Raw genomic sequence first — 25,694 nt, 5'->3', positions numbered from 1 at the left:
TTAAAAAAAAGGAAATGCTTTCTGTCACTGGCCAAGAGGTACAGGTTAAGGTACCCGGAGACGCTGTGGGAGAAAGTGCTGAAGGTATTGGTTGCGGTAGCACTGTAATGTGTACACCAGTTGGTATTATCACAGTAAAGAATGAGTTGTGCTTGGGTCAGTCTCATTTGTTAGGACAGGCGCCCATGGAGCGTTGGACAACAGGTGAGGTGGAGCTTGGTGATAGTTCCGTGGAGCATAGTCGCTCGCCTGTGTGTGGTCCCTCCTCAGGACAGGTCCTAACAAACTCTGAAAAAAGCACTGATGGTATTGGAAGTTGGGATCTCAAAATTGGTGATCTGCTAATGATTGGTGCTGTTAATAATGATGTGATTGCCGTGGATAACCAGAGAATGGTATCAGGACCTATAGTGAAGGTTAAAGCTGATGTCAGTGAGTTGAAAGGAAGGATCAGGGAAAGCAGAGTTTCCCCAAGAAAAAGGAATAAACTCAGGGACCCAAAAAGAAGAGGGAGAAGGCTGAGGATGGGAAAATAAAGGACCCTGTTAAGATCCAGAGTGGGACGTGCCTGGAAGCGCATCCGAAAAAAAAGGTTGGGCCTACGTGACTGACACCCAGCACAGAGGTGTCCCAACCATGACGAGTGCTGGTGTTCCTCCCTCTGGATCGAAAACAAAGGGGGATATGTGGTAGTGAGGTACCCCATCAGTGTTTGGATGGAGGATTCGCAACCAGGCAGGTTGAGGGGCTCAAGTTTATTTGCTTATTTGGGAGGAAACTGGCTTTTCAGTTTCCTCATTGTTTACTATGGATCTGGAGCCTGGGGATTTCGTAGCGATCCTGGTGGGATGAAATCCCCAGTCCTGGGTCCAGGTTTTGAGATCCACCAGCATACTGACTGGTCAGGTGTGTGCTGGGCTATTTGTAGACACCTGACCATGGTTCTTGGCTCCACCCTCCCGAGGAGTCCAAGCAAGCAAAGGAGAAGTGTGCATGTCTGTACAGGTTGATCTGTCTGAGCAAACAGAGGGTCCAAGCCTGTGGGCTGAAAAAGGAAGCTGCAAACGTGTGCTGAGGTACTGGGTATACACAAACTCTGTTATAGAGCCGAGAAAGCTGAAGCATAAGTCGGAGCAGCAGTGCTGCTAAAGAGAGCCAGGTGGCTTGGTTTTTTTAGTTTTACTTAAATTGTTGCTGTGCAAAGCTGAAACCCCTGTGTGGGCAACTCTTCTGTTATTGGACATTTTCTTTCTTTAATAAAAGTGGGCCTACAAGCCCTTAAAACAGCATATCTGGCGTGGACTCAGCTCACTGGTAAGCTCTACCCTTAAGGAAAAAAAAAACCCAATGTTACATTGGTTAGATGAGTAAGCTATTTTAATGATATTAACCAACCATGCTGCAATGGAGCGGTAGGTTGCTGCTTGTCCTCTTCTGAAGCCATGTGGGATGACTAGGAGATTCTCTGTCTTCCTAAGGTTACTGGTTGCCAAAGGTAATCCAGGATATTGGTCTTTACATCGAGTGGATGTGGGTTACCTTGTTCTGTAGAGAGAGTGGGAAGACATATCTCCTGATTAAAGTGGAAGGAAGATGACACTTTCAGGATGAAGCGATCTGATGGCTTTAAGACTACCTTGTCCGGGTAGATGGTTAGGTATGGTTCCTTCGCCAGTAGGGCCTGCATCTCTGAGACTCTTTTAGCCAAAATAATTGCTATCAGTAAGATGACCTTGAGAGTTAGGTCCCACAGAGAGATTCCATCAGTTGGAAAGAATGGTTCATGGGATAGGACGTCTAGCACTACCGACAGGTCCCAGGTCAGAAAGGAAGGTTTTCTGGGGGGCCGTAACTTTAAACAGGTCTTCTGGAATTGAATAAAGGGCTCCTGTGCCCACTTCACTCCTGTCATGGCAGACAAAGCTGACATGTGCACCTTCAGGGTATTTGAACCAAGGCCTTTGTCGAGGCCTGTTGGAGAAACTCAAGGATCTGAGCGACTGTTGGAGATGATGGGTTCCAGGATTGCTGTTGTGCGACTGAGAGAAACTTTTCCCAAATTCTTTTGTAGGTATTGTTGGTGGTACTTCTTCTGGCTTGGAGAAGAGTGTCTATCCCTTTCTGGGAGCAGCCTTGGACTAAGAACCTAGCCCTTTCAATCTCCATGCTGTCAGGTGTAGCCTCTCTGGGAATGGGTGGAGAAGTTGCCCCTGAGAGAGTAAATCCGCTGCCATTGGGAGCGGCAATGGCTTTTAAGTATTCAGTTGGAGGAGGGTTGTGAACCATGGCTGCCTCGGCCAAAAGGGGAGGACTGCTATCACTGTAGATTCTGACCTCTTTAGTCTGAGTAGAAACCTCGGAATGAGTGGCGTCGGTGGAAAGATGTAGCCCAGACAGAAGTTCCAGTCTTGCTGCAGGCAGTCCGTGCCCTCCGGGAAGGGGGAAGGGAACTATCGCCAGGTACCTCTGGCATTTCGTGTTGGTTGGGGTCTCTGCCAGATCTATATCCAGCACTCCCCAAGTTTTGGTTATTAGGGAAAAGGCTTGGTGGCTTAAGGCCCATTCATTGTTGTATACGAAAATTCAGCTCAGAGTGTCGGCCAGTTGGTTCTGAGCTCCTGGGACATACGTTGCCCTTAGCCCTGATAGATTTAGCTGTGCCCACTCGAGGACAGGGTGAACTTCCTGCTTAATGGAGCGACTCCTGGTGCCTCCATGCCTGTTGATATAGGCAACTGACACTCGGTTATCCATTTTTAACAGGACTTCTTTCCCTCTCAGGAGGGAAATAAATGCTGCTTTTATCTCCAAAACATTCAAAACCACATTCTGTGTTTTGAACGGCCAACGGCCTTGTACTGCGTAGTGATGGTAGTGTGCCCCCCAGCCCTCCATGCTGGTGTTTTAAGTGATAAGTGATTATCTCCTAGGGAAGGAGGACTATTTGCTTGCATCTCCTCAGATTGCGCAATCTGGTCCACCACCAGAGTGATTGTTTCACTTCCTTTTGAATTGCAATTGGTTGAGACATTGATACCCCATTCCATTGAGCCCATTGGACCACGGGAAGGTTGCTGAGAATGATCCCAATATGCTGAGATATTCTCTGCCTGGGAGCGTGGTAGATATTAGTAGCCTCTTTGCCTTTTGGATCAAAATGGGAATTTTCTCTTGAGGGAATTCTATTGTGTTGAGGTGGGTATCTAGTTCCACCCCCAGAAAGATCATTCTTTGGGTGGGCTGTAGGTTGCTTTTTCTCCAGTTTATTAGCCCACCAAATTTTTTCAGGGTGGAGATTAGAATAGTTCGAGGCAGTAGGAGGGAATCTTGATTGTCCGCGAGCATAAGGATGTCGTCCAGGTAATGATGGACTCTTAAACCTTGCTCACTCAGTAAGGCTATCACTGGCAACAAGACTTTGGTGAATGTTCTTGGAGCAGTGGAAATCCTAAATGGGAGACTTTGAAATTGAATCTCCAATTGTGGCTGAACTGTATAGTAGCTACCGTCCATGGGTCCTTTATTATTTCCGTCCAGACCTGCTTGTACTTCAGCTGGTAGTAGAGGCCTCCCTGTATTTATCTGGGAGATTTTGCCTAGCGGCAGGTGGCCTTTGTTGCATGGGCCTTCTGTCTGAAGGGATAAGTCCCGATTTCCCGCCGGTGACTTTTGAAATGGCCGAGTCCAGTTTTTCTCCATAGAGGTTCGCCCCCCTCGAAAGGGATTTTACACCAGTTGGATTTTTAGGAGGGATCAGCCAACCAGGGTTTCAGCCAAAACGCCCTTCTGGCCATCACTGAACTTAAAATTGTCATTGATGCAGATTTTATTATATCCACAGAGGCCTCTGTGACTAAATCGCTCACAAGAGTCAGCTCCTGGAGGGCTGAAATTACTTTTTCCTGTTCCACCCCCTCTGTTACTAGCTTCTCTGCGTTAGAGGACTAGCTAGAGATAGCCCTTCCCACAGCTGCCAGAGCCACTGCTGGCCTACAAGCGCCACCTGCAGATAGATAGGATCTTTTAAGATCCAGGTCGATCTTTCTATCCAACACATCTTTAAAGGTGACTGCGTCTTCTATTGGGAGTGTTTTACGTGCCTAGTCAGGTGCTTCAGAGAGGAGTCCACCACTGGTGGAGATACTAATGGATTGACGTTAGGCTCTTTAAGCGGATAGAGCTTTGCTAATCTATTACTGAGGCGGTTTTTTTTCTCAGGCTTTTGTCACTCATCCTTGATTAGATCTTGAAGCTCATCGATGAACAGGAAGGTCTCTGGATCTTTTTTAAGGTTCGGAAAGTATTTCCTCAATTTTTCAGGAGTTTCTTTTTCTTCCACCCAATCAATTGCTTCCTTCACTGATTTCACAAAGGGTTCAATTAGTGAGAAATCGAAGCCGGTGGATGTCTCTAGGTCATCATTATCAGACAGGATATCCAAATTTTTTGATGAGGAGGGAGTAGCAGATGAGGTGCCTTGTACAGGTCTGCTTCGTTTCGGGCCCATCCGATTTGGAGGGACAATTCTCTGGCTGACTCCCTTGCTTCTAGCTCTTTGTCTCTAGTTGCTTCTTTGACGCACGTGTGACAGGTCAGCTTGTCCAGAAGCACTATGGCACCACAAATCCAGCAGGAGTTCCCAGATGGACGGAGACTTTGGGCGTGCGGACAGTGCCTGCGCATAGGAGATCTCCTGTGGTAGTAGTGGCTATGCCATGAGTAAGATTTTGAATGGCTCCTCCTGCGATTTGATCTACCTCTCCTGCGGCTTGAGTGGCTTCTGTCGCGGTCTGAGTGGCTTTGCCTATGACTTGAGCGGCTCCTTCTTGAATGTGATGATCTGGCTGACCTGGTAGGGCTGTTCAATTAGGCAGCATTAGTGACAGGCTCTCTTTTTTCTTCATACTTGCGAATCACCCCCTCTTACCTATTAGGCTGACGATGGTCTACTGGGGGCAGCGGCCTCCATGGAAAGTAATTCCTAGCATACAGTATATGGTGAAATCAGTATGCAAGATACAAGCAGGAAGAAGCTTAAGACAACACAAAAAAAAAAGTACAGGGAACTGACCTGATGGATGCAGAGAGAGAAAGGAGGATTGCAGGGTAGCAGATTAGATGGTACAGGGAGTGTCACTGGCAACAAGACTTGGGTAGATCGTTTTTTCCCCCCAGATACAAGTTCAGGTAAGAATGGGAAGAAAGAGACAGTTTTTTAAATTTGCTGCTGTCGCGGTGGTGATGACTTCACGCCCGTACATGCACACAAGCGCTTCGTAAGGTCCGGCACCATCTTGGAAGCTGGCGTCCGCACATGCATGGAAGCGCTGAGACGCTCAGTGTCATGTACAGGGCGCCTGTGGGACTACAGGGCTCAGGCACAGTGAAAGAGTTTGTTGTTTTGTTTTTTAAACAGAGTGCACAGAGAAAAGGCTGGAAGCTGCTGCTATAATAAACCTTTTTAAGGTTTGTAAAAGTTTGGCACATACCCCTGAGACCATCAGAGTGGGATTCCTTCCATTTAGCTCATTTAGAGGCTGTGAATGAATGAATGAATGAATGAATAATTTGTATAGCGCACAACGCGAACTGAATCAGCTCAAGGCGCTGTGATGTGCTTTGTTGTCCAGCTTCTAGAAGAGGAAGGTATTGAGTTTTTTCCTGAAGACCTGGTGGTTTTCCAAGTGGATGTTGGTTGGTAGAGCGTTCCATAGCCGTGGTCCTTGGACAGCGAATCTCCGTTCCCCCTTCGATTTGTACTGGATTTGGAAACGAGGAGGTTTTGGTTAGATCATGGGTCTTCAAACTATGGCCCTTCGGTTGTTCAGAAACTACAATTCCCATCATGCCTAGTCATGTCTGTGAATGTCAGGGTTTTACAATGCCTCATGGGATGCGTAGTTCCACAACAGCTGGAGGGCCGTAGTTTGAGGATCCCTAGGTTAGATGATCAAAGACTGCGGTTGGGTGTGTAGTGTTTTATTTTCTCGAGTAGGTATTGAAGAAGACCGTCTCCATGCATGCATTTGTGGGTGAGGCAGAGGGTCTTGAATGTGATCAGATTCTTTATGGTTAGCCAATGTAGGCTCCTCAGGGAATGGGAGATTGATTCCCAGGGTTTTTTTTCCTGTTATGAGCCTTGTCGCCGTGTTTTGGATAAGTTGCAAGCGCGCAAGTTGATATTGGGGTAATCCTATGTAAAGGGATTTTGCGTAGTCAAGTCGTGAATTAATGACTGTTCCAACTACCACTGCTTTGTCCTTCTTTGGGATGAATGGGATGAGTCTGCGTAGCAAGCGGAGCAGATGGTGAGAACCACTGACTACTGCTCCTATTTGAGCATCCATTGACATTTCCGAGTCAAGAGTGACCCCGAGACTCTTGGCCTTGGTCTTTGGGGTGATGGTCTGCCCAAAGATGATGGGTGGTGTCCAGGGGATCTTGGTTCGAGAATCATGGTTTGCATGTAGGATAAGAAGCTCTGTTTTCGATTCGTTGAGTTTGAGGGAGTTAGTGGTCATCCAGTCTTCTATCAAAGTGAGGCAATTTTCTAGTTGCTGATGATGGTCTTTTTGTCCGGTGATAGTAAAGTTGCGTGTTGCGTGTCGTTTCACTGTCTGTGAACGATTTCCCTGGAAGGATGCGAACCATTGAAGATCTGAGTACCAGGAGACAGGATTCTCCGTCATCTGCTGCTTCGAGCGTCGTCCCATATCTTGAGGAGTGCTGTTTCTGTTCTATGGCTTTACAGGTAAGGACTTCCACCCAGGAGAGGCTTGAACCTGGCTGGGGCGGGAGCAGTAAGGTATGCTGTTCGGTCTTTGTCCGGTGAGGAAAAAAATGGAGAATACTGGGGCGGGGGCCCTCTCAAGGTTTAATAGCTACGCGGTCCTATCAGGTTGCGGAGGCGGAGAGCCACAACCCATAGGTGTATGCTGCCATGAAGATGCGACAGGAAAGTATATTATTACCCACTTTAGGACCGCCGCATGGAAAAATACGTCGGCACAATGGCACGGACAGGCACAAGCACATACCCGTATGTGCCTGCCTTCCAGCAGGTGGGGGGTCCGATCGGACCCCCTCCCGCTGGCTGCGGCGTCGGTTTCGCTTCAGGAGCGATCCGGGATGAGGGGATGGCCGTTGGTTTCTGGCCATCCTCTCTCGATCGCTCCTGGCGAATGAGAAGCTTCCCCTGCCTGTGTAGTGTAAACACAAGCAGGAGGAAGTGATGTCACTCTCCTCGAGGCGGTCTATTTGACCGGACAGCGAGGAGAGAAGACATAGTAAGTGCACCAACACTAAACTGACATGTAGGTACACATAGGCACACTTTCACCCCCAGTCACCCCCTGATCACCCCCCTGATCACTTTTTGGGTGTCTACTTTCCAAAATGGGGTCATTTGGGGGTGTTTTATGCTATTTTGGCATTTTATGGCCTTCGAAACTGTGATAGGTAGTGAGGAGTGAAATCAAAAATTTGCACCATTAGAAATCCTGAAGGCAGTGATTGGTTTTGGGGTGCCGTACGTGGCTAGGCTCCCAAAACGTCCCACACATGTAGTATCCCCGTACTCAGGAGAAGCAGCAGAATATATTTTGGGGTGCAATTCCACATATAACTATGGCATGCGTGAGCAATATATCATTTAGTGACAACTTTTTGTAAACTTTTTTTTTTTTGTCATTATTCAATCACTTGGGACAAAAAAAAATATTCAATGGGCTCAACATGCCCCTCAGCAATTTCCTTGGGGTGTCTACTTTCCAAAATTGGGTAATTTGGGGGGGGGGGTTGTACTGCCCTGCCATTTTAGCACCTCAAGAAATGAGATAGGCAGTCATATTTTAAAATCTGTGTAAATTCCAGAAAATGTACTCTAGTTTATAGATGCTATAACTTTTGCGCAAACCAATAAATATACGCTTTTTGAATTTTTTTTTTACTAAAGACATGTGGCTGAATACATTTTGGCCTGAATATATGACTAAAATTTAGTTTATTTGATTTTTCTTATAACAAAAAGTAGAAAATATCTTTTTTTGTTTTTAATTTTTAGTCTTTTTTCATTTATATCGTAAAAAATAAAAATCGCAAAGGCAATCAAATACCATCAAAAGAAAGCTCTATTTGTGGGAAAAAAAGGACGCAAGTTTCGTTTGGGTACAACATTGCATGACTGCGCAATTACCAGTTAAAGCAGTGCAGTGCGAAATTGTAAAAAGACCTCTGGTCCTTAGGCTGACAATTGGTCCGGGGCTTAAGTGGTTACATTTACTAATCTATAAAGATATAATAAAATGCATCTTAAAGTAGTTGTAAACCCTTTTTTAGTCACTTTTATCTATAGGTAAACATAGAATAAGGCTTACCTATAGGTAGTGGAAATATCTCCTAAACGTGCGCCTTTTAGGAGATATTTCACTTGTAGTGTGCCGATGTCGTCATCGGCACCATGCACTGTGAAGGATCGGACCACTGTGCTGTTTCTTCCCCCAGCGTGTGCCGTGACTAATGGCTCCCGCGCACATGCGTGGGAGTGACGTCACACATCTCTGCTAAGTCACAGAACCGGAGTCCGTGGCCCCCAGAAGGAAGAGGGGCAAAGATGGATGCGGCCTGCTCAGGGGACAGCGCAGGCTTCTTTTGCAGGTAAGTGTGATATAATTGGCTAGTATGCGATGCATACTAGCCCATTATGCTTTTCATTTGCAGGCCTTGTGGGGAGCAAAAGAGGAAGTAAAACCCATCGGGGGTTAACTTCCTCTTTAATATTTAATATGAATTTTCTAAACTCTAGCCACCAGTTTATTTCTTATTACAGCTCTAGCACTGCAAGGAATATTAGCCATAGGGTACTCACCCTTGATAAATTGGAATCCACGATATGTTCTCTCTAACAGAGAAGCTCCCCTTCTCTCCATATCGGTCAGTGAAATACACTCCAGCAACTGATGTTATTTTGTTCCCAGGAAATTGACACAGGACATTTTCCTGTTCGTGAGATTGAGACCAGTTCATGGCTTGGGCTCCAATAAGTACACCTCCACCTTTTCTCAAGAATGTGACAATATCTTCTGCCTGGCTGTCATCAAATCCAGTAGTACAGAACACCCCTAGATCTTTCTTCAGACCGGACACCTTTTCTACCTTGTGTCCAGAGCAGGAAAGAGTCTGCTCCAGGTGATCTAGATTGTTGTTAACACCAATTACTGCCCCCAAAGATGGTTTCAGCCAGCATACAGCATTCTTCAGGAAATCCGTGCATTGTGGTTGGTCTAAATATGATTCATGGCTCATGACCACTATTTTACCCTTCCCATATTTAGAGGCAGCCAACAGGACATGTTGTGCTGGAGTCACAAGCAATGGGAAGGCCGTGTCACCAGTCAGGAGAAGCTGGCAGGGTCTGCTGTCTCCAGAGAAGTCCAGGCTACCCAGGCCATGGACAAGTGAACTGTAGTCTTCGTTAGCTGTCATATTTCCTATAAGTAAAAAATATATGATAAGTTTAAATGAAATTAAATGTTTGAAGTTTTATTTGTCAAGAAGCAATAAAAACCCCAAAATTACTATTTTTCCCTTTTGGTGTAAACATATTTGAATTCTAGTTTGTGTCAGTCTGAATTAGGTAAAACCTAGGTACATCCCCATAGAAGGGACCCAAATTCTATCAAAGTAACTCAAATACAATTGCAAATATAAAGTGCATTCTATAGCAGAGATTTACAGTATTGTGTTCTTTATACAACAGTATCCTGAGATTGCTTCCTAGAAAAAACATTAGATGTATAAGATGTAAAAAATGTAAACAATATGACATCAGGAGAAAGCATTTCTTAATTCATAACAAGAAAGAACAATTTTTTTTTATACTCATCATAAAGTGACGTGTTAATACTGATGTGCATTGGCACTTCTAGCACACCTTACTGCCAGCACTAGGGTTATTGGTTTCCGATATCAACCATGACACTACCTGTATGGAGTTTGCCTGTTCTCCCTGTACCTGTGTGGATTTCCTCCCATACTCCAATTGCATGCTGGTAGGTTAATTGGTTAACCTGTCTAAATTAAGCCTAGTATGTGTATGTGTGAGTGCGAGCTAGGGATTGTAAGCTCCTTGGAGGCAGGGACTGAGGTGAATCCACAATATTTAAAATCTTGTGTACATTTCAGGTCTGTATAAATACCTGTAATAAAATAAATAAATAACAATTTATTTGTAGAGTGAGTTAAATGCTCCCCAATACTTTGTCACTTCACATAGTGGGGGTATCAAATGAAAGGTGATTATAGGCTGCTGCAGGGTGGCCTTAAAGAGGAGTTCCCCTTAAAACAAAAAAATTCAAAGTCAGCAGCTACAAATACTGCAGCTGCTGACTTTTAATAATAGGACACTTACCTGTCCAAGGGTCCAGCGATGTGGGGGAACGAAGCCCCACTTGTTTCCCCCTCCACTCGGCAGCACCAGCATTCTAACTGTGGGCCACAGCCGGGCACTCGCTGCGCATGCGCGAGCGTCGACGGGTGCCGTGATTGGCCACGCAGTCATCTGGGACCTGTCACGTGTCCCAGATGACTGACAGGAGGGAGGGGGCAGAGCTGAGCCTTTCCTGCGCCAAGGGGAAGTGATTTCACCAGCCCAGGCACTGAAGGAGGCACACTACGAGGGACCCCCTAGCAACAGGCATTTAGATATGAGTTAAAAAAATAAATTCAAAATTTTTTTTTTTTTAATGAATTTTAATGATTTTTTTTTTTTTATGTGCAACACCACAGGTGATGGCCCAATAAAAGTTTTATAGTGTGAACTGACACCACAGGAAAAAGAGAAATTGCCCTATCTTTGTATTGGAACTGCACTGGGTAAAGCCGCCCAGTGAAGACCAAAGCAAACAATTTGAACCAGCCCTTACTTTCAGGTTTGAGTTATGTTGAAAAGTTAGGGATTAAAGGCTAAGGTTAAAATAGATTTCAGGGGGTTAAAGTGACAGGTAAAGGTTTAGGGTCAAGATTAGGGGTTAAGGTGGCCATAGATGGCTTCTGTCATACAGGGGCAGCCATACATACATTGAAATTCATCTAGCCCCTGCTGAACTGACTACATTTCAATCCATTTCTGGCCAACTTTAATTTTAGGACATATTTTGTTGACAATAGTGGTGAATATGGATTATTCTGCACAAGTAAACTCATGTCAAAGCACATCTACAAGATACTTATTCGTCAGTAGATGTGCCAGTGTGTATAGAGCCTTATATATCGTACAAGCATTCATTCAACTTTAAAAAATAATATCGATTCATTTTATCCTGCCTCCTAATCTACATATGGTTGACCTAGAAATGTAAAAGAGAAAGTCACATTCCTTGATGTTACCATATCCAGATTGCACCCTTGAAAAGAGTAACAAAGTTGATAATCCTTTAAGATTTTTTTCAATCTAGGTGTAAATGAAATGTTTAGACATTTGCTACTAGTAGCAAATGTGTGCATTGCATGAACAGCTATTTCAGATTAGCTTGTTTTATAATTCTTCTTGGACTCCGACTTAATGCTAAAGAGCAGTTCAGAACAATGATAATGTGTAAAGTCACATACCAATAAAAAATAATTTTACAGTTAGACTGAAACCCGATCAGTTTCTATGGACACAACACATGGGACAGGAAGTGGTTACATTTACTTTCTAGACAGTCATTGAATAAATACACCCAGACAATATATTTGGATTAATAAAAGTTTTTATTGGCCGTGGCCTTATTTATTGGTTTACTATATTTAATATCAAAAATTATTAAACAACTCAATAAATAGTTCTTTCATCAGAACTCATAAATAACTTTTTTTCAGCATAAATACAAGTATTAACATGAACAACTCAGCTTTTATAGCTCAAGTTGTATTATAACAAGCATAAAATTAATAATAAATTATTAAGGCAGGAGCCATAACAAAATAAAAAGGCAGGAGCCATAGCAAGCCTCCTGCCTACCTCCCCCAACCCTTGGCCTTTTCCATGGCTGTCTGAAAATTTAAGTTAAAAATATCTAGACCTATATCTAAAAGATGAATGCCATCTCTCCAGAAAATACCTGGAAGCCCTCCTTCTAAATCCTCATGTCTAAAGGAAATGCCATATCCTAACGTCATAAATTTTTCAATACACCCATTAATACGCTTCCTATTTTTTCAAAAACAGAAAACATATCCGTTTGTAACTAGACTAAGTGAATAATTATTTCAGAGAAGATAATGACAGTCTTGGGAGATACAGACTTTAACTTTTGAATTGCCAACTGAATTTGGAATAATAAATTCAAGGTTTTTAATTTGCCAATATCGTTACCTCCCAGATGTATAATCAAAATATTAGGTAAAGGCCATCCATAATTCAAACTTCCCAATACCAACATAATTTCCCCCAAACCATTTCCCGTTTATCAAACTAATCAATTTGAAAAATGTTCAGATCCAAATTCTCTCCGTAAACTATTTTCAATGCTCTTTTATGGGCCCAGAACACAAAGGAGTATCTGACGATCCATATACATTTTGGTGTACCTGAAAGTCAAAATTGGACATTAGGCCTAACATAAGAAGTATAAGTATTTGATTTCCATCTGCCGATTTGTTTGATCTTATCCTTATCCAACCCAAGTTTAGCCGCTTCTGTTGCAGCGCCAATCCTAAACAAATGGCAGGACAGTGGAAGCTTGTCTAATTTAAGAACTCACAGACATTTGTCCAATACTCTACTGAATCAAAATTTTGTCAATGGCAAATTGTTCTCATGCACAAATAATAAGTCCTGTCCATAAGGTCGAACACTAAGATATTTATTTAAAAGTTGAACTGGGAAAATTATTGGATTATTACATTTATATAAAGTAATCCATGAACCCTTGCCTAATTGATCAGTTTTTTGATCGTTGCAAAAAAATTGTAATGCAATTGTCCCTATTTTCCACTGCTTTAAACTAAAGGCCATTTGAGCCTTTTTTGTTGTGTGGTACTAATTCAGAAATTCTCAAGATTGTGAAAAAACATATTGAAAAAGCCATTTTGAACAAACAAGCCTCAAATTTAGAAAAGCAAATACTTTCTGTTAGGGATGAGCTTAGTGTTCAAGTCGAACGCCATCGCAGTGCATTGCTGGCTCATGATTGGCCAAGCATGCACTGTAACCCCGCATACTTGGCCAATCACAGCGCCGGCAGCGAGGAGAGCCATGATTGGCCACAGGCAGGATGCCTGTGGCCAATTATAGCTCAGGCTGTGTAGTAGACCCCCCACACTATATAAGGCCGCCAGTGCAGTGGCCTTGTGTAGTGTTCCGGCGTCTGCAGGAGTTTGTGGGTGTTGTCTGTGTGCCTTGAGAGCAGTATACACCTGTATCTACCTATATAGCTATATTGCTCTTTTGTAATTGAGCTATCAGCTATCTGCAGGAGTTTGTAGGTGTTGTCTGTGTGCCTTGAGCGTAGTATACACCTGTATCTACCTATATTGCTCTTCTCCAATTGAGCCATCTGCAGGAGTTAGCGGGTGTGGTGTGCCTCCAGCACAGCCCAATATACACCTGTGTCTACCCTTTATTGCTGGTGTTCTATAATAAAGGCATCTGCAGGAGTTAGTGGGTGTTGTGTGCCTCCAGCACAGCACAGTGTACACCTGTATCTACCCTTTAATTCCTGTTGTTCTATAATAATGGCATCTGCAGGAGTTAGTGGGCGTTTTGTGCCTCCAGCACAATATACACTACCCAATTGCTGGTTTTCCCATCTCCCTTCAGGCCATTACCATTTCTGGAAGGCCAACAAGGAGAGGCAGACAGGCACGAGCCAATAAAAGAGGGCAAGCAGGCTCTGTGTCTAGAGACAACAGTGCTGGTCGTGGATGCGGTGCATCGTCATCAGCACGTGGCCATGGGACACGTTTGTTCTTATTTTCAGCAGCTGGATGTGTTGAGCCGCATCATGCCGAAGACTTGGTAGAGTGGTTGACCAAGCCCTCTTCATCCTCCTCATCCTCTCTCACCCAGGCTCAGGGTACTAGCAAGCAGCTGCCAACGCATTCTCTTCCCACCGCGGATTCCTGAGGAGTCCCCCGAACTCTTTGAGCACAGTGTTGGGTACATGCTCCAGGAGGATGCCCAGTCTTTTGTATGCTCTGATGATGATACTCTGCTAGAGGAAGGCAGTAGCGTGAGCGCAGAGAGAGGGGGTGCTCAAGAAGGACAGCAATCTAGCAATCATGTTCCACAAGCTGCAGCATACCGCCAGGTTTGCTCCAGTGATGAAGAGGCAGGGGATGATGAGGGCACTGACTCCATGTGGGTGCCTGGTAGGAGAGAGAAGGAGGAGGAGGAGGAGGCACATCTCCAATGAGGCAGGATGCCCTCCGGGGGCCAGCTTACAGGCAGCAGACCGACTGAATCACACCGCAGAGCTCCGCCTGTGCAGGGCGCTGCCTCTGTGCGTTATTCTAAAAGTTCTTTGGAGTGGACCTTTTTTGAGATGAGGGCATCAGATCGCACCACTGTTATTTGCAACATATGTTTCAAGCGTATATTGTGTGGCCAAAACATCAGCCGCTTGGGCACCACATGCTTGACCAGACATATGTTGACCTGCCATGTAGCTCGTTGTCAAGCTTACCTCAAAGACCCACACCAAAGAACAAAGCGGACCTCTCCTTGCTCCTCATCAGCTGAGATCTCCAACCCCACTAGACCTTCAGTCCTCTCTGAAACCTGCGCTGAGAGGAATGAAGATGTAGAATTAGGTGTGTCACAGGCAAGTGCTTGCGGGCACTCTGCAAGCAGTACACCCACGTCCGATTGCAGCCATCCACATGCCCAGCGGTTGAATACTAGCTTGGCTAAATTGCTAGCACTTCAACTGCTACCTTTTCAGTTGGTAGACTCGGCCCCCTTCCGTGAGTTTGTGCAATGTGCGGTTCCTCAGTGGCAGGTCCCCAAACGCCACTTTTTCTCATGGAAGCCGATTCCAGCTCTCTACCGTCATGTGGAAGGCTATGTCCTTGCCTCGCTGGACAGGGCGGTCAGCGGTAAGGTGCATATTACCGCTGACTCATGGTCTAGCAGGCATGGACAGGGACGTTACCTGTCTTTCACGGCCCATTGGGTCACTCTTCTGGCAGCTGGGAAGGATGCAGGACAAGGTGCAGTAGTGTTGGAGGTTGTTCCGCCACCATGCCTCCAAAATGCTACTACTGGTTGTGACACACCTCTCTCCTCCACCCCTCCTCTTCTTCTTCCTCCATGGCCTCTGCCAGTGCTCTGTCCTCGGAACCAGCGGTGCTCCGTAGGCGTTCAAGGGGCTATGCAAGTACGCAGGCAAAACAATGCCATGCGGTGCTTGCGCTGGTTTGTTTGGGGGACAGGAGCCTCACTGGGGCAGATATTTTGTCAGCTCTGCAGGGGCAGGCCGGGAGGTGGTTGATGCCATGCCAGCTTAAGCCAGGATTGGTGGTTTGTGACAATTGCACCAACCTCCTCTCCGCCCTTCGACAGGGACAACTGACCCATGTGCCCTGTGTGGCTCACGTCCTTAATCTGGTGGTGCAGCGGTTCTTGGGCAGGTACCCAGGCTTACAGGATGTCCTGAAGCAGGCCATGAAAGTCTGTGTGCATTTCCGCCGATCATTTAATGCCTGTGCTCAGCTGGCTGAGCTCCAGAAGGAGTTGAACCTGCCCAAGAACTGCCTTATATGTGACATGCCCACCAGGTGGAACTCAACGTTGGCCATGCTGCAGCGGCTGCACACGCAGCAGAGGGCCATCAATGAGTACCTGTGCGACTACGGCACCAGGACAGGGTCAGGGGAGCTCGGTTTTTTCTCACCACGCCAGTGGGGCATGATCAAGGATGAATGCACTGTCCTGTCACCATTTGAGGAGGCCACAAGGATGATGAGCAGTGACAGTGCATGCATCAGTGACACTGTACCTCTTGTCCACCTGTTGGAGCATACGCTGCATGGAATAATGGACAGGGCACTTGAGGCAGAACAGAGGCAGGAAGAGGAGGACTTCCTTGCCTCTCAAGGCCCCCTTTATCCAGACAGTATTCCTGCTGTCCGACCCATCACACAGGAAGAGGATGAGGAGGAGGATGATTGTGTCAGCATGGAGGTGGAGCCTGGCACTCAGCATCAGCAGCAGCAGTCTTGTAGGGATGATTTACAGTCCCAAGAAACCTGTGGACTTTTACGTGGCTGGGAGGAGGTGGCTGCGGATCATGTTGTCCTTAGTGACCCAGAGGACTCCAGACCAAATGCCTCAGCTAATCTACGCTGCATGGCCTCCCTGATCCTGCAAAGCCTTTTCGGAAGGATCCCTGTATTCTTCGGATCAAGGAGAGGGACCATTACTGGCTGGCCACTTTCCTTGATCCACGGTACAAAGGTAAGGTTGCAGACCTTATCTTGCCGTCGCAGAGGGAGCAGAGGATGAGACATCTCCGAGAGGCCTTGCAGAAAGGTCTGTGCAACGAGTTCCCAGAGACTGGGAGGTTACAAACTCCTGGTCCTGGACAAGGTGTTGCTGAGGCATCGGTCAGAAGGAGCAGTGGAGAAGGTGGCCGTCTGACCGATGCATTCAGACAATTTTTTAGTCCGCAGCCACAAGGTATGTTCGGTTTCAGAAACCATCGCCAGCGTCTGATTTACATGATTCAGGAATAACTAGGGGCAAGGTCAGACTTGGACACCTTTCCCACCGAAAATCCTCTGGCTTACTGGGTCTTGAGCATGGATCACTGGCCAGAGCTTGCACAGTATGCAATTGAGCTACTGGCCTGTCCTGCATCCAGCGTTCTTTTTTCGGAACGCACCTTCAGTGCTGCTGTTGGCTTTGTAACCGATCACAGGGTGCGCCTGTCCACCGACTTGGTTGATCGACTGACCTTCATAAAGATGAATCAGTCTTGGATCACCCACAGCTACCAAGCACCTGAAGCTGATGTAACCGAATAATTTTTTTTGAAATATCACATCCCTTCAAGACTGCTGATGCTGAGTGACTGTTCTGTTTATGCTGACTGTCTATCCTCTTCCTCCTCCGCTGATATCTTGGAAGAAAATTTTTGGTTCTGGGTGATGCCACCAGCCCAATTTGTCATCCCGTTTAATAGGGGCGTGTAATTACAATTTTTGATGCAATGCTTTGCAGCAGGGCTCATTCCTGCACTACAAATAGAATATATGGGAGAGGTTGCAGTGTCGTGGCACCAGCACTAATGCCTAAGGCCCAGTTTGTCAGCCCCTGTTTAACAGGGGCGAGTAATTACAATTTTTGATGCAATGCTTTGCAGCAGGGCTCATTCCTGCACTACAAATGGAGTATATGGGAGAGGTTGCAGTATCGTAGCACCAGTGTCTAAGGCCCAATTTTTCAGCCCCTGTTTAACAGGGGCATGTAATTACAATTTTTGATGCAATGCTTTGCAGCAGGGCTCATTCCTGCACTTCAACTAGAGTATATGGGAGAGGTTTCAGTGTATAGGCCCAATTTTTCAGCCCCTGTTTGACAGGGGCATGTAATTACAATTTTTGATGCAATGCTTTGCAGCAGGGCTCATTCCTGCAGTCCAACTAGAGTATCTGGGAGAGGTTGCAGTTTTGTGGCACCAGCAAGCAGTGCCTAATATTTCAGCCCCTGTTTAACAGGGGCATGTATTTACCATTCTTGATATAATATTTCACAGCAGGGCCCGTTCCTGCGCCCACCGAGAGTAACTGTGAGGACTTACAGTGTTGTGGCACCAGCCCCACCACAGCCACTAAAGGCACTATTTTTCTACCACTGTTCAACAATGGCATGTAATTACAATTCTTGATATAATTCACAGCAGGGCTCTCCAGCGCCTACCAAGAGTCACTTTGAGGGCTTACAGTGTTGTGGCAACACTAACACCTTAGGCGCAAATTTCTGTAGAGCATATAGGGCAGGCCCCTACTTTCAAACATCCAACTTACAAACGTCTCCTACTTGCAAACGGATGGAGACAACAGGAAGTGAGATGAAAAAAGACAGACGGCAAAACAAATTATACAGGGGTGATAACCCTTCCCTATGTTTTCCAAACAGCTTAAAAATAGATTTGTTGACTGGAGCTACACTTTAAAAATGTACCAGTTCAAAATTACAAACAGGTTCCACTTAACACAAGAAACAAGGATGGATCACTGGCCAGAGCTTGCACAGTATGCAATTGAGCTACTGGCCTGTCCTGCATCCAGCGTTTTCGGAATGCACCTTCAGTGCTACTGGTGGCTTTGTAACCGATCACAGGGTGCGCCTGTCCACCGACTCGGTTGATCGACTGACCTTCATAAAGATGATTCAGTCTTGGATCACCCACAGCTACCAAGCACCTGAAGCTGATGTAACCGAATAATTTTTTTTGAAATATCACATCCCTTTCAATAACATCTTTCTAATTTTTATAAAGGGAGTCGAAATTCTATAAGGGACATATCAATTGTAATTCCTAAAAATTCCTAAAAAAAGTTTTTTCTTTTACTAATTGAAGTCCAAAATTCTCACAAATATTAAAAAATAACTGTAAAAGATTCATACAATCTTCTGACCCATAGGAACCAAGAAATAAAAAAATTGTTTAAGTAGTGTAGTACATATGAAGACCATGAAATCTCCCATACTACCTATTCAATAAAAGTGGAAAATGCCTCAAAATACCGACATGAAAGGAAACACCCCATTGGTAAGCATTTATCAAAGTAGTACATTTGTTCAAAATAAAATCCCAAAGAAATGAAACTGTTCGGGTGAATAGGCAATAATCTAAAAGCAGATTTTACGTCAGTTTTAGCTAATAATGCATTTGAACCTAATTTTCTTACATCTCCAAATGATGCATATTCAACCGAACAAATCTCACCAGATATTTGATCATTAAGGGACTTACCTTCGGGAAATGGTAGATAATAGTTAACACCAGTCCATCCTGAGTGAGTGTGTGCATGTCTACAATTATCCCTGTCCCTGTACATTGCATCTCATTAAGATGCACATCTATTATATTATTCTTTATGGTACCCATATAGCGCCATCAATTTTTACATACATCCTTACCCTCAAGAAGCCCCCATTCATACACTAGAGCCAATTTTGGACAGAAGCCAATTAACCTACCAGCATGTCTTTTGAGTGTGGGAGGAGACCAGGGTACCCAGAGGAAACTCATGCAGGGACAGGGGGAACATGCAAACTCCAGGCCGGTAGTGACATGGTTGGGATTTGAACCAGTGACCCTTTTTTTTTTTAACTGCTAGGTGAGATTGATAACCTCTACACCACTGTGCCGCCCAAATGAATAATGAATAACTCTAAATTTATTAGGTTATTTTTTTGGTAGTATTCCTAAAGGTGATATTCTAATATCTGAAAAAGGTGGATTTTTAAAAGGACCTGCAATTCTATGTGCTTTCATTTCATTGGTAGTTTTTTCTCTCACTATATCTTCTAATGTATTCACCGATTTGAGATATTTTACAATCCTTTCCATTAAATGATGGAAACACAAAACCTTCTTTAAAACAATTATAAAGCATGAGCGCCGTCTGCTGATCTAGATATTTGTGTAGCCATGGCAGTATGTTTTGTATGATCACTGGCGATGGAGCTTTTAAGAAAGGACTGCTTATGCCACGTACACAGGATCGGACTTTTCAACGGACTAGGTCCGACAGTCTTTCCGACGGACTTTGCAGCGGAGGTACACCAGACTTTCAAACGAATGGGCTTGCCCACACACGATCACTCCAAAAGTCAGCCGGTTTCGAACACGATGACGTACAGCATGTACGATGGGACTAGAAAAAAGAAGTTCAAGCCCCAGTACGACACCCTTTGGGCTCCTTATGCTAATCTCATGTTCATCTCGTGTTAGTAGAAGTTTGGTTAGAGACGATTCACGCTTTCAGACTTCAGCTTATTTTGATTGTTTTCTGCGGTTCAGTTTGTGCTTGTGAGGTTTGTATCTGGTTTTCAGTGTGTGTTGTTCAGTTCGTACCTGTAAATCAGGGCGATCTGGTCCGCTCGTTCCTGTTCTTCAGGTCACTCTTCACAGTGGTTGCTGCTCTTCAGTGTGTTTTGGTTACGTTTGTTTGTTTGACCAGCCGACCACTTTGAAGCGCTGGTGTGTGGACGTACTCGTTCTCGAGTTTGTGCTGTGTGGGGGCTTGGTGTTGGGGTTAATACTTTGGCCCGAGCCCAGTCCATGAACAGGGGGAGGAGGAGTTCATGGATGAAGAATTGGCTGCGCCAGCGTGACCAATTCTCCTATATGCCTTTGCTTTGTGAGATCTGTGGGAATAATCCTGAGGATTTCAGGAATTATCTCAGGATGACGGACCACGTTTTTCACCATCTGCTGGCTTTGTTGACCCCTTATATCAGCAGGCAGAATACCTGCATGCGGCAAGCCATCACTCCAGAGCAGAGGCTAGTTGCCACGTTGCGGTACTTGGCGACAGGGAGAAGCCTTCAGGACCTCAAGTTTACGACAGGCATCTCCCCCCAGGCTCTGGGGATCATTATCCCAGAGACATGTTCTGCCATTATTCAGGTCCTGTAGAAGGACTATATTAAGGTAAGTTTCATCCTTTAACATTATATTATATGCATTTAAGGTTTGCTAATGTCTTGTATTAATTTCATCATTACCTAATTACCACGATTGGAATATGCTGTGAATGCCCCCTTTATCTTCATGCATGCATGATTTTGTTTTTTTATACTCCTTTTTTGGCCTACATGCATATTTGCCTTCACTAACCTCCCCAGCATGCAATCCTGGGCCCATATACACCTATAGCCTAGTTCCTTTAACAATGTATATTGTGAGCTCCATTATACTGCTTTCCCCCAACCACCCCCTCAAATGCCTCTAAGTGTAATATGTGGTCTTAAAATCATTTAGAACCCTCCCCCACCCCATAAAATGTCTCCAAGTGTAATGTGTGGTCTTAAAATCATTTAGAACCCTCCCTCACCCCCTCAAATGTCTCCAAGTGTAATGTGTGGTCTTATGCCACGTACACGCGATCAAATTGTCCGGCGGACTTGGTCCGCCAGACAATTCGATCATGTGTGGGCTCCAGCGGACTTTTTCATCGTAAAGTCCAGCGGACTTAGAAAGTAGTTTTGACTCAAAATTTGGCCGCCAGACTTGGCTTTCAGCGGACAATCCGTTCGTCAGTGTGCTAGTTTGGCGGACTAAGAATGACGCATGCTCAGAAGCAAGTACGAGAAGGAAGATATTGGATACTGGCTATTGAACTTCCTTTTTCTAGTCCCATCGTACGTGATGTACATCATCGCGTTAGAAATCGCCGGACTTTCGAAGTGTCCATGTGTGGCCAAGTCCGTTTGTTAGAAAGTCCGGCAGATTGTTTGCCGGACCAAGTCCGCCGGACAATTCGATCGTGTGTACGCAGCATACTAATCATTTAGAACCCTCCCCCACCCCCAGTACAATTTTATCAATGGGCCATCAGAGGGGGTGAGGAATCAGATAAGTGGGCCTTATATTTTTTATTTTTTTTAAATACTACTTATAAAAAATTTTATACTGCTGTTGTGCAAGAATGTTTTTGTGTAATCTGCTTGCAAAGCTAGGTTTAAAAGTTCTTATAATTTTTTTTTCTTGTTTGACACCACAGTTTCCTTCCACGCCACAGGAATGACAGACTGTGGCCTCCCAGTTCGCTGACCGTTGGGACTTTCCCAACTGTGGAGGGGCGATCGATGGGAAGCATGTTCGCATTGTGCCTCCACTCCATTCCGGGTCTTACTACTTCAATTACAAGGGGTTCCATAGTGTAGTGTTGATGGCAGTGGTGTCGGCACAATATGATTTTATGTACATGGACGTGGGGAAGAACGGCCAGATATCGGATTGGAGGAGTCTTCGCCCAAATGGAGTTCTGTCAGCATCTCTAGACTGGTGGCCTGGGATTGCCACTTGATGTCAAGAATGTTGAGGGACTCCCCTTTGTATTCATCGCATATGAAGCCTTCGGTCTGGGCGAGCACCTAATGAGGCCATTCCCCCAAAGGACCCTCACCCCAGAGAGGAGGGTTTTTAACTACCCGCTGGCCAGAGAGAGAAAAGTTGTGGAGAATACCTTTGGGATAATGGGCAGCCGGTTCCGTTTGTTTCGCTCAGCCATCAATAAGGTGGACTATAAAATCAATCACATAATCCTGTGCTGTTGCATACTCCATAATTTTTTACGCAAACATTCTCAAGCATATATTACTTCAGTTGGGTCTGGGCCCGGACTTGCAGAATCTGTGCTCACAGGTCTGGATACTGGCCGTACTGGCTTGGCCCCCCAAACCGCCCGTCAAGTGCGGGACAGATATGTCAATTATTTTAATGGTAGGGGGGCCATTGCAATGTCAGAACATATTTCACATTTCAATTAATAAAAAATATTTTTTATGAGAAAATGTTGAGTTTTTATTCTTGTTTGCTTTTCTTTTTGGCTGTTTCCTAGGTTCAACTAGTGCACTTGTAGTAGTAAATTTCCCTTTAGTAAATAAGCCCCTTTGTCACTGAAAACACAAAATGAATTACAAAACTTGTATTTAGTGTTGAAAGAAGATGCCACACACATTGTTGTTGTTTAAAACTTTTACTGTGCGCACATTCAAACATGTGCGTTTTTTGAAAACGTCATTCAATGTTTTTGTGTTTTTTTTTGGGGGGTGGGGGGGGTATTTTTTTTTTTTTTACTCAATATAAAACTTTTTTTTTTTGGGGAACAATATTTTTTAATTTTTTTTTGGTATTATCTGCATTTTGTATTTTTTTTTGTTTAAAACAGTGTTTTTAGAAAAAAACTAACATACCCGACTCTGGAACTTACAAAGTTCAACATGTAAAAAGTTGCAGGTGATGTCACCCATGTAAAAGCCCAATTTTGAAGATGCACACAAATTGGGAGTCCAAATGGGTAATGTCAACATATCTCCCATCATGGGGGATCAATGGACATGTTTTATGGGGGCAATCCCTTCCTCTGACCTACTAGCATTATGAGGAAGGGGCTGCAAACACAAGACGCGTACATTGAGATCCCCTGATGGCAGATAGCGCATGTTGGCACACCGTGTGCATCTTCAAAATTTGGCTTTTAAAATTCTAAAAATAAAAAAAAATGTTCTCATTTACTAAGGAAATGAAGAACATGATCAATTGTGTTTTAGGAAAAAAGGAATTAGATTCTCCTTCTTGAAACATCAGGATACATCACTTGACAGAAAACAGACAGAAAACAGAGGAGGAATCACTTGCCCTCATTAGGGAAGCCAGCGAGTTCCTCACTACCCCTCAATGCTGAAGAGGCCTATGGTACATATTTGGCCACCAGGTTGATGGAATTGGAGAAGGGCCAACGCCTGCTCTGTGAGGGGCTTTTTTATGAGGCCCTTCAGAAGGGTTTGAGGGGCCAGCTTACGGAATCCAGTCATATTTCTAATGAAGCCCCTAGTCCTCCTCCTCCTCCTGCCACAAGTCCACCACCAGAGGCACAGCCTCCAAGGAAGGCTGCAGAGAAGCGTGGAGGGAAAGCTGCAGGGTAGCGTGGAGGGAAGGCTGCACGGAAGAGTTGAAAGTGATTGCCTGGCTTCAGTCTGGTCTGACAGAAGATGCAGGCTGTTGTAGTACCACAGGCTGGGGACGTAGATGTCATCTGCTGCTGTTCCTGATCTCTGGGAGTCCTGGATCAGGTTGTGCTCCCTATTATATGTACCCCGAAAGATCCCAATTTTGTTTTCCACTGACTTCATGTGTGCCCTGGGGGACAAAAGGCTTCACAGATTCCAAAAGTGTCTCCAGTGTTGCTTTCCTCTTTATTTTGTTAACCAGAATAAATGGCTATTTTTTTTTTTTTTTTCAAAAAATAATGTACTATGTGTTTTTATTTAAAAAAGGACAGTTTGTTTGCGAGTAGGCAGGTACATGTCAAAAAGACTATGGGGGGTTATTTACAAAAGGAAAATTGATTTCGCACTACAAGTGCAAAGTGCAGTCACTGTAAATCTGAAGGAAAGATCTGAAATGAGGGGAAGTTCTGCTGATTTTATCATCCAATGCCAGGTCACCTGAGACCAGGTGACAGATGCACTCCGTAGGAGTCGGAAGTGCACAGCTAGGTAGTGGACCTGAGGACTGACTGCTGTGGATAGTACTCAGGGAGATTCAGGACACAGGTCTACAGGATCACTAACACAGATCCCAATGGGAGCTGAAGCATAGATTCCCCAGGGCGTGGAGTCTAAGAGCCATCGGGTGTTCGCCAGAGCCTCCAGTGGTGAGGATAGACTTCGCTGCAGTCTGGCTCCAGGTCGCGGCCCCTAGGGTCTCAGAGCTCACACTCACAGTAGACTACAGGAGAAGGAAGCAGCAGGCTGGAACAACACGGATTGTAAGGGGATAAGGCAGAGGTCAGGGCAACTAGCAGACAGGAACAACAGAGTACACGCCAAAGGTTCAGGGTCACAGGCAGACAGGGATGGTCAGCATAGTTGCCAACTGTCCCGAATTTCCCGGGACATTCCCGGGATTAGGACCTTTGTCCTGATTTAATTTTGTCCCGAGAAATGTCCCGTGAAATTCGGTTTGTCCCCGTTTTTCACCGCCGGCCACTAGAGGTCCATGGCCGGCGGAGACGATGTGTCCGCCAGCCACCATTTTAAAGACGACCAGAAGCTGATCTTCAATAGAGATGCTGCGGCGCCACCCACCCCCGCTGCCAGTGTCTGTGAAGTGCATGAAAGGTGGGTGGCGCCGCAGTTCAAAGTCTTTCCACGTGGCAACAACGCCGTCTAGAGAATGTCGGGGGCCAGTCTGGATGTCGGGGGCCAGTGAGTCTGGATGTCGGGGGCCAGTGAGTCTGGATGTCGGAGGCCTAGTATGGATGTCGGGGGCCATTCTGGATGTCAGAGGGGGGCCATTCTGGATGTCAGAGGGGGGCCATTCTGGATGTCAGAGGGGGGCCATTCTGGATGTCAGAGGGGCAGTCTGGATGTTGGGGGCCAGTCTAGATGTCAGAGGGGCCAGTCTAGATGTCAGAGGGGGCAGTCTAGATGTCAGAGGGGGCAGTCTGGATGTCAGAGGGGCCAGTCTGGATGCCAGAGGGGGCCAGTCTGGATGCCAGAGGGGGCCAGTCTGGATGCCAGAGGGGGCCAGTCTGGATGTCAGAGGGGGCCAGTCTGGATGTCAGAGGGGGCCAGTCTGGATGTCAGAGGGGCAGTCTGGATGTTGGGGGCCAGTCTAGATGTCAGAGGGGGCAGTCTAGATATCGGGGGCCAGTCTGGATGCCAGAGGGGGCCAGTCTGGATGCCAGAGGGGGCCAGTCTGGATGTCAGAGGGGGCAGTCTGGATGTCGGGGGCCAGTGAGTCTGGATGTCGGGGGCTAGTGGGTCTGGATGTTGGGGGCTAGTCTGGATGTCGGAGGCAAGTGAGTCTGGATGTCGGGGGCCAGTCAGAGTCTGGATGTGGGGGGCTAGTATGGATGTCGGGGGGCAGTCTGGATGTCAGAGGGGGGCCAGTCTGGATGTCAGAGGGGGCAGTCTGGTTATCGGGGGCCAGTCTGGATGTCAGAGGGGGCAGTCTGGATGTCAGAGG

At 45.6% G+C, this 25,694-nt stretch overlaps 1 protein-coding gene and 1 long non-coding RNA gene across 2 annotated transcripts in view; both read right to left on the bottom strand.

The window, feature by feature from the left end:
* LOC143964198 (TRPM8 channel-associated factor homolog) overlaps positions 1-9,483 on the bottom strand; it is a 50,449-nt gene extending 40,966 nt beyond the window's left edge. Inside the window, exon 1 of the mRNA XM_077473902.1 lies at positions 8,867-9,483. Within this exon, the coding sequence (XP_077330028.1) occupies positions 8,867-9,483 (617 nt within the window). The remainder of the gene's footprint in view (positions 1-8,866) is intronic.
* LOC143962110 (uncharacterized) overlaps positions 1-25,694 on the bottom strand; it is a 767,356-nt gene that overhangs the window by 275,447 nt on the left and 466,215 nt on the right. The gene's annotated exons all lie outside the window — the stretch shown is intronic.

The sequence above is a fragment of the Lithobates pipiens genome, unplaced genomic scaffold (genome assembly GCF_037356315.1).
Source record: "Lithobates pipiens isolate NorthernLeopardFrog02 unplaced genomic scaffold, aLitPip1_a1.2 Scaffold_8, whole genome shotgun sequence".
Classification (NCBI taxonomy): Eukaryota; Metazoa; Chordata; class Amphibia; order Anura; family Ranidae; genus Lithobates; species Lithobates pipiens.
The sequence above is the reverse complement of the archived record's forward strand: the minus strand, read 5'-3'. Positions and strand labels throughout refer to the sequence as shown.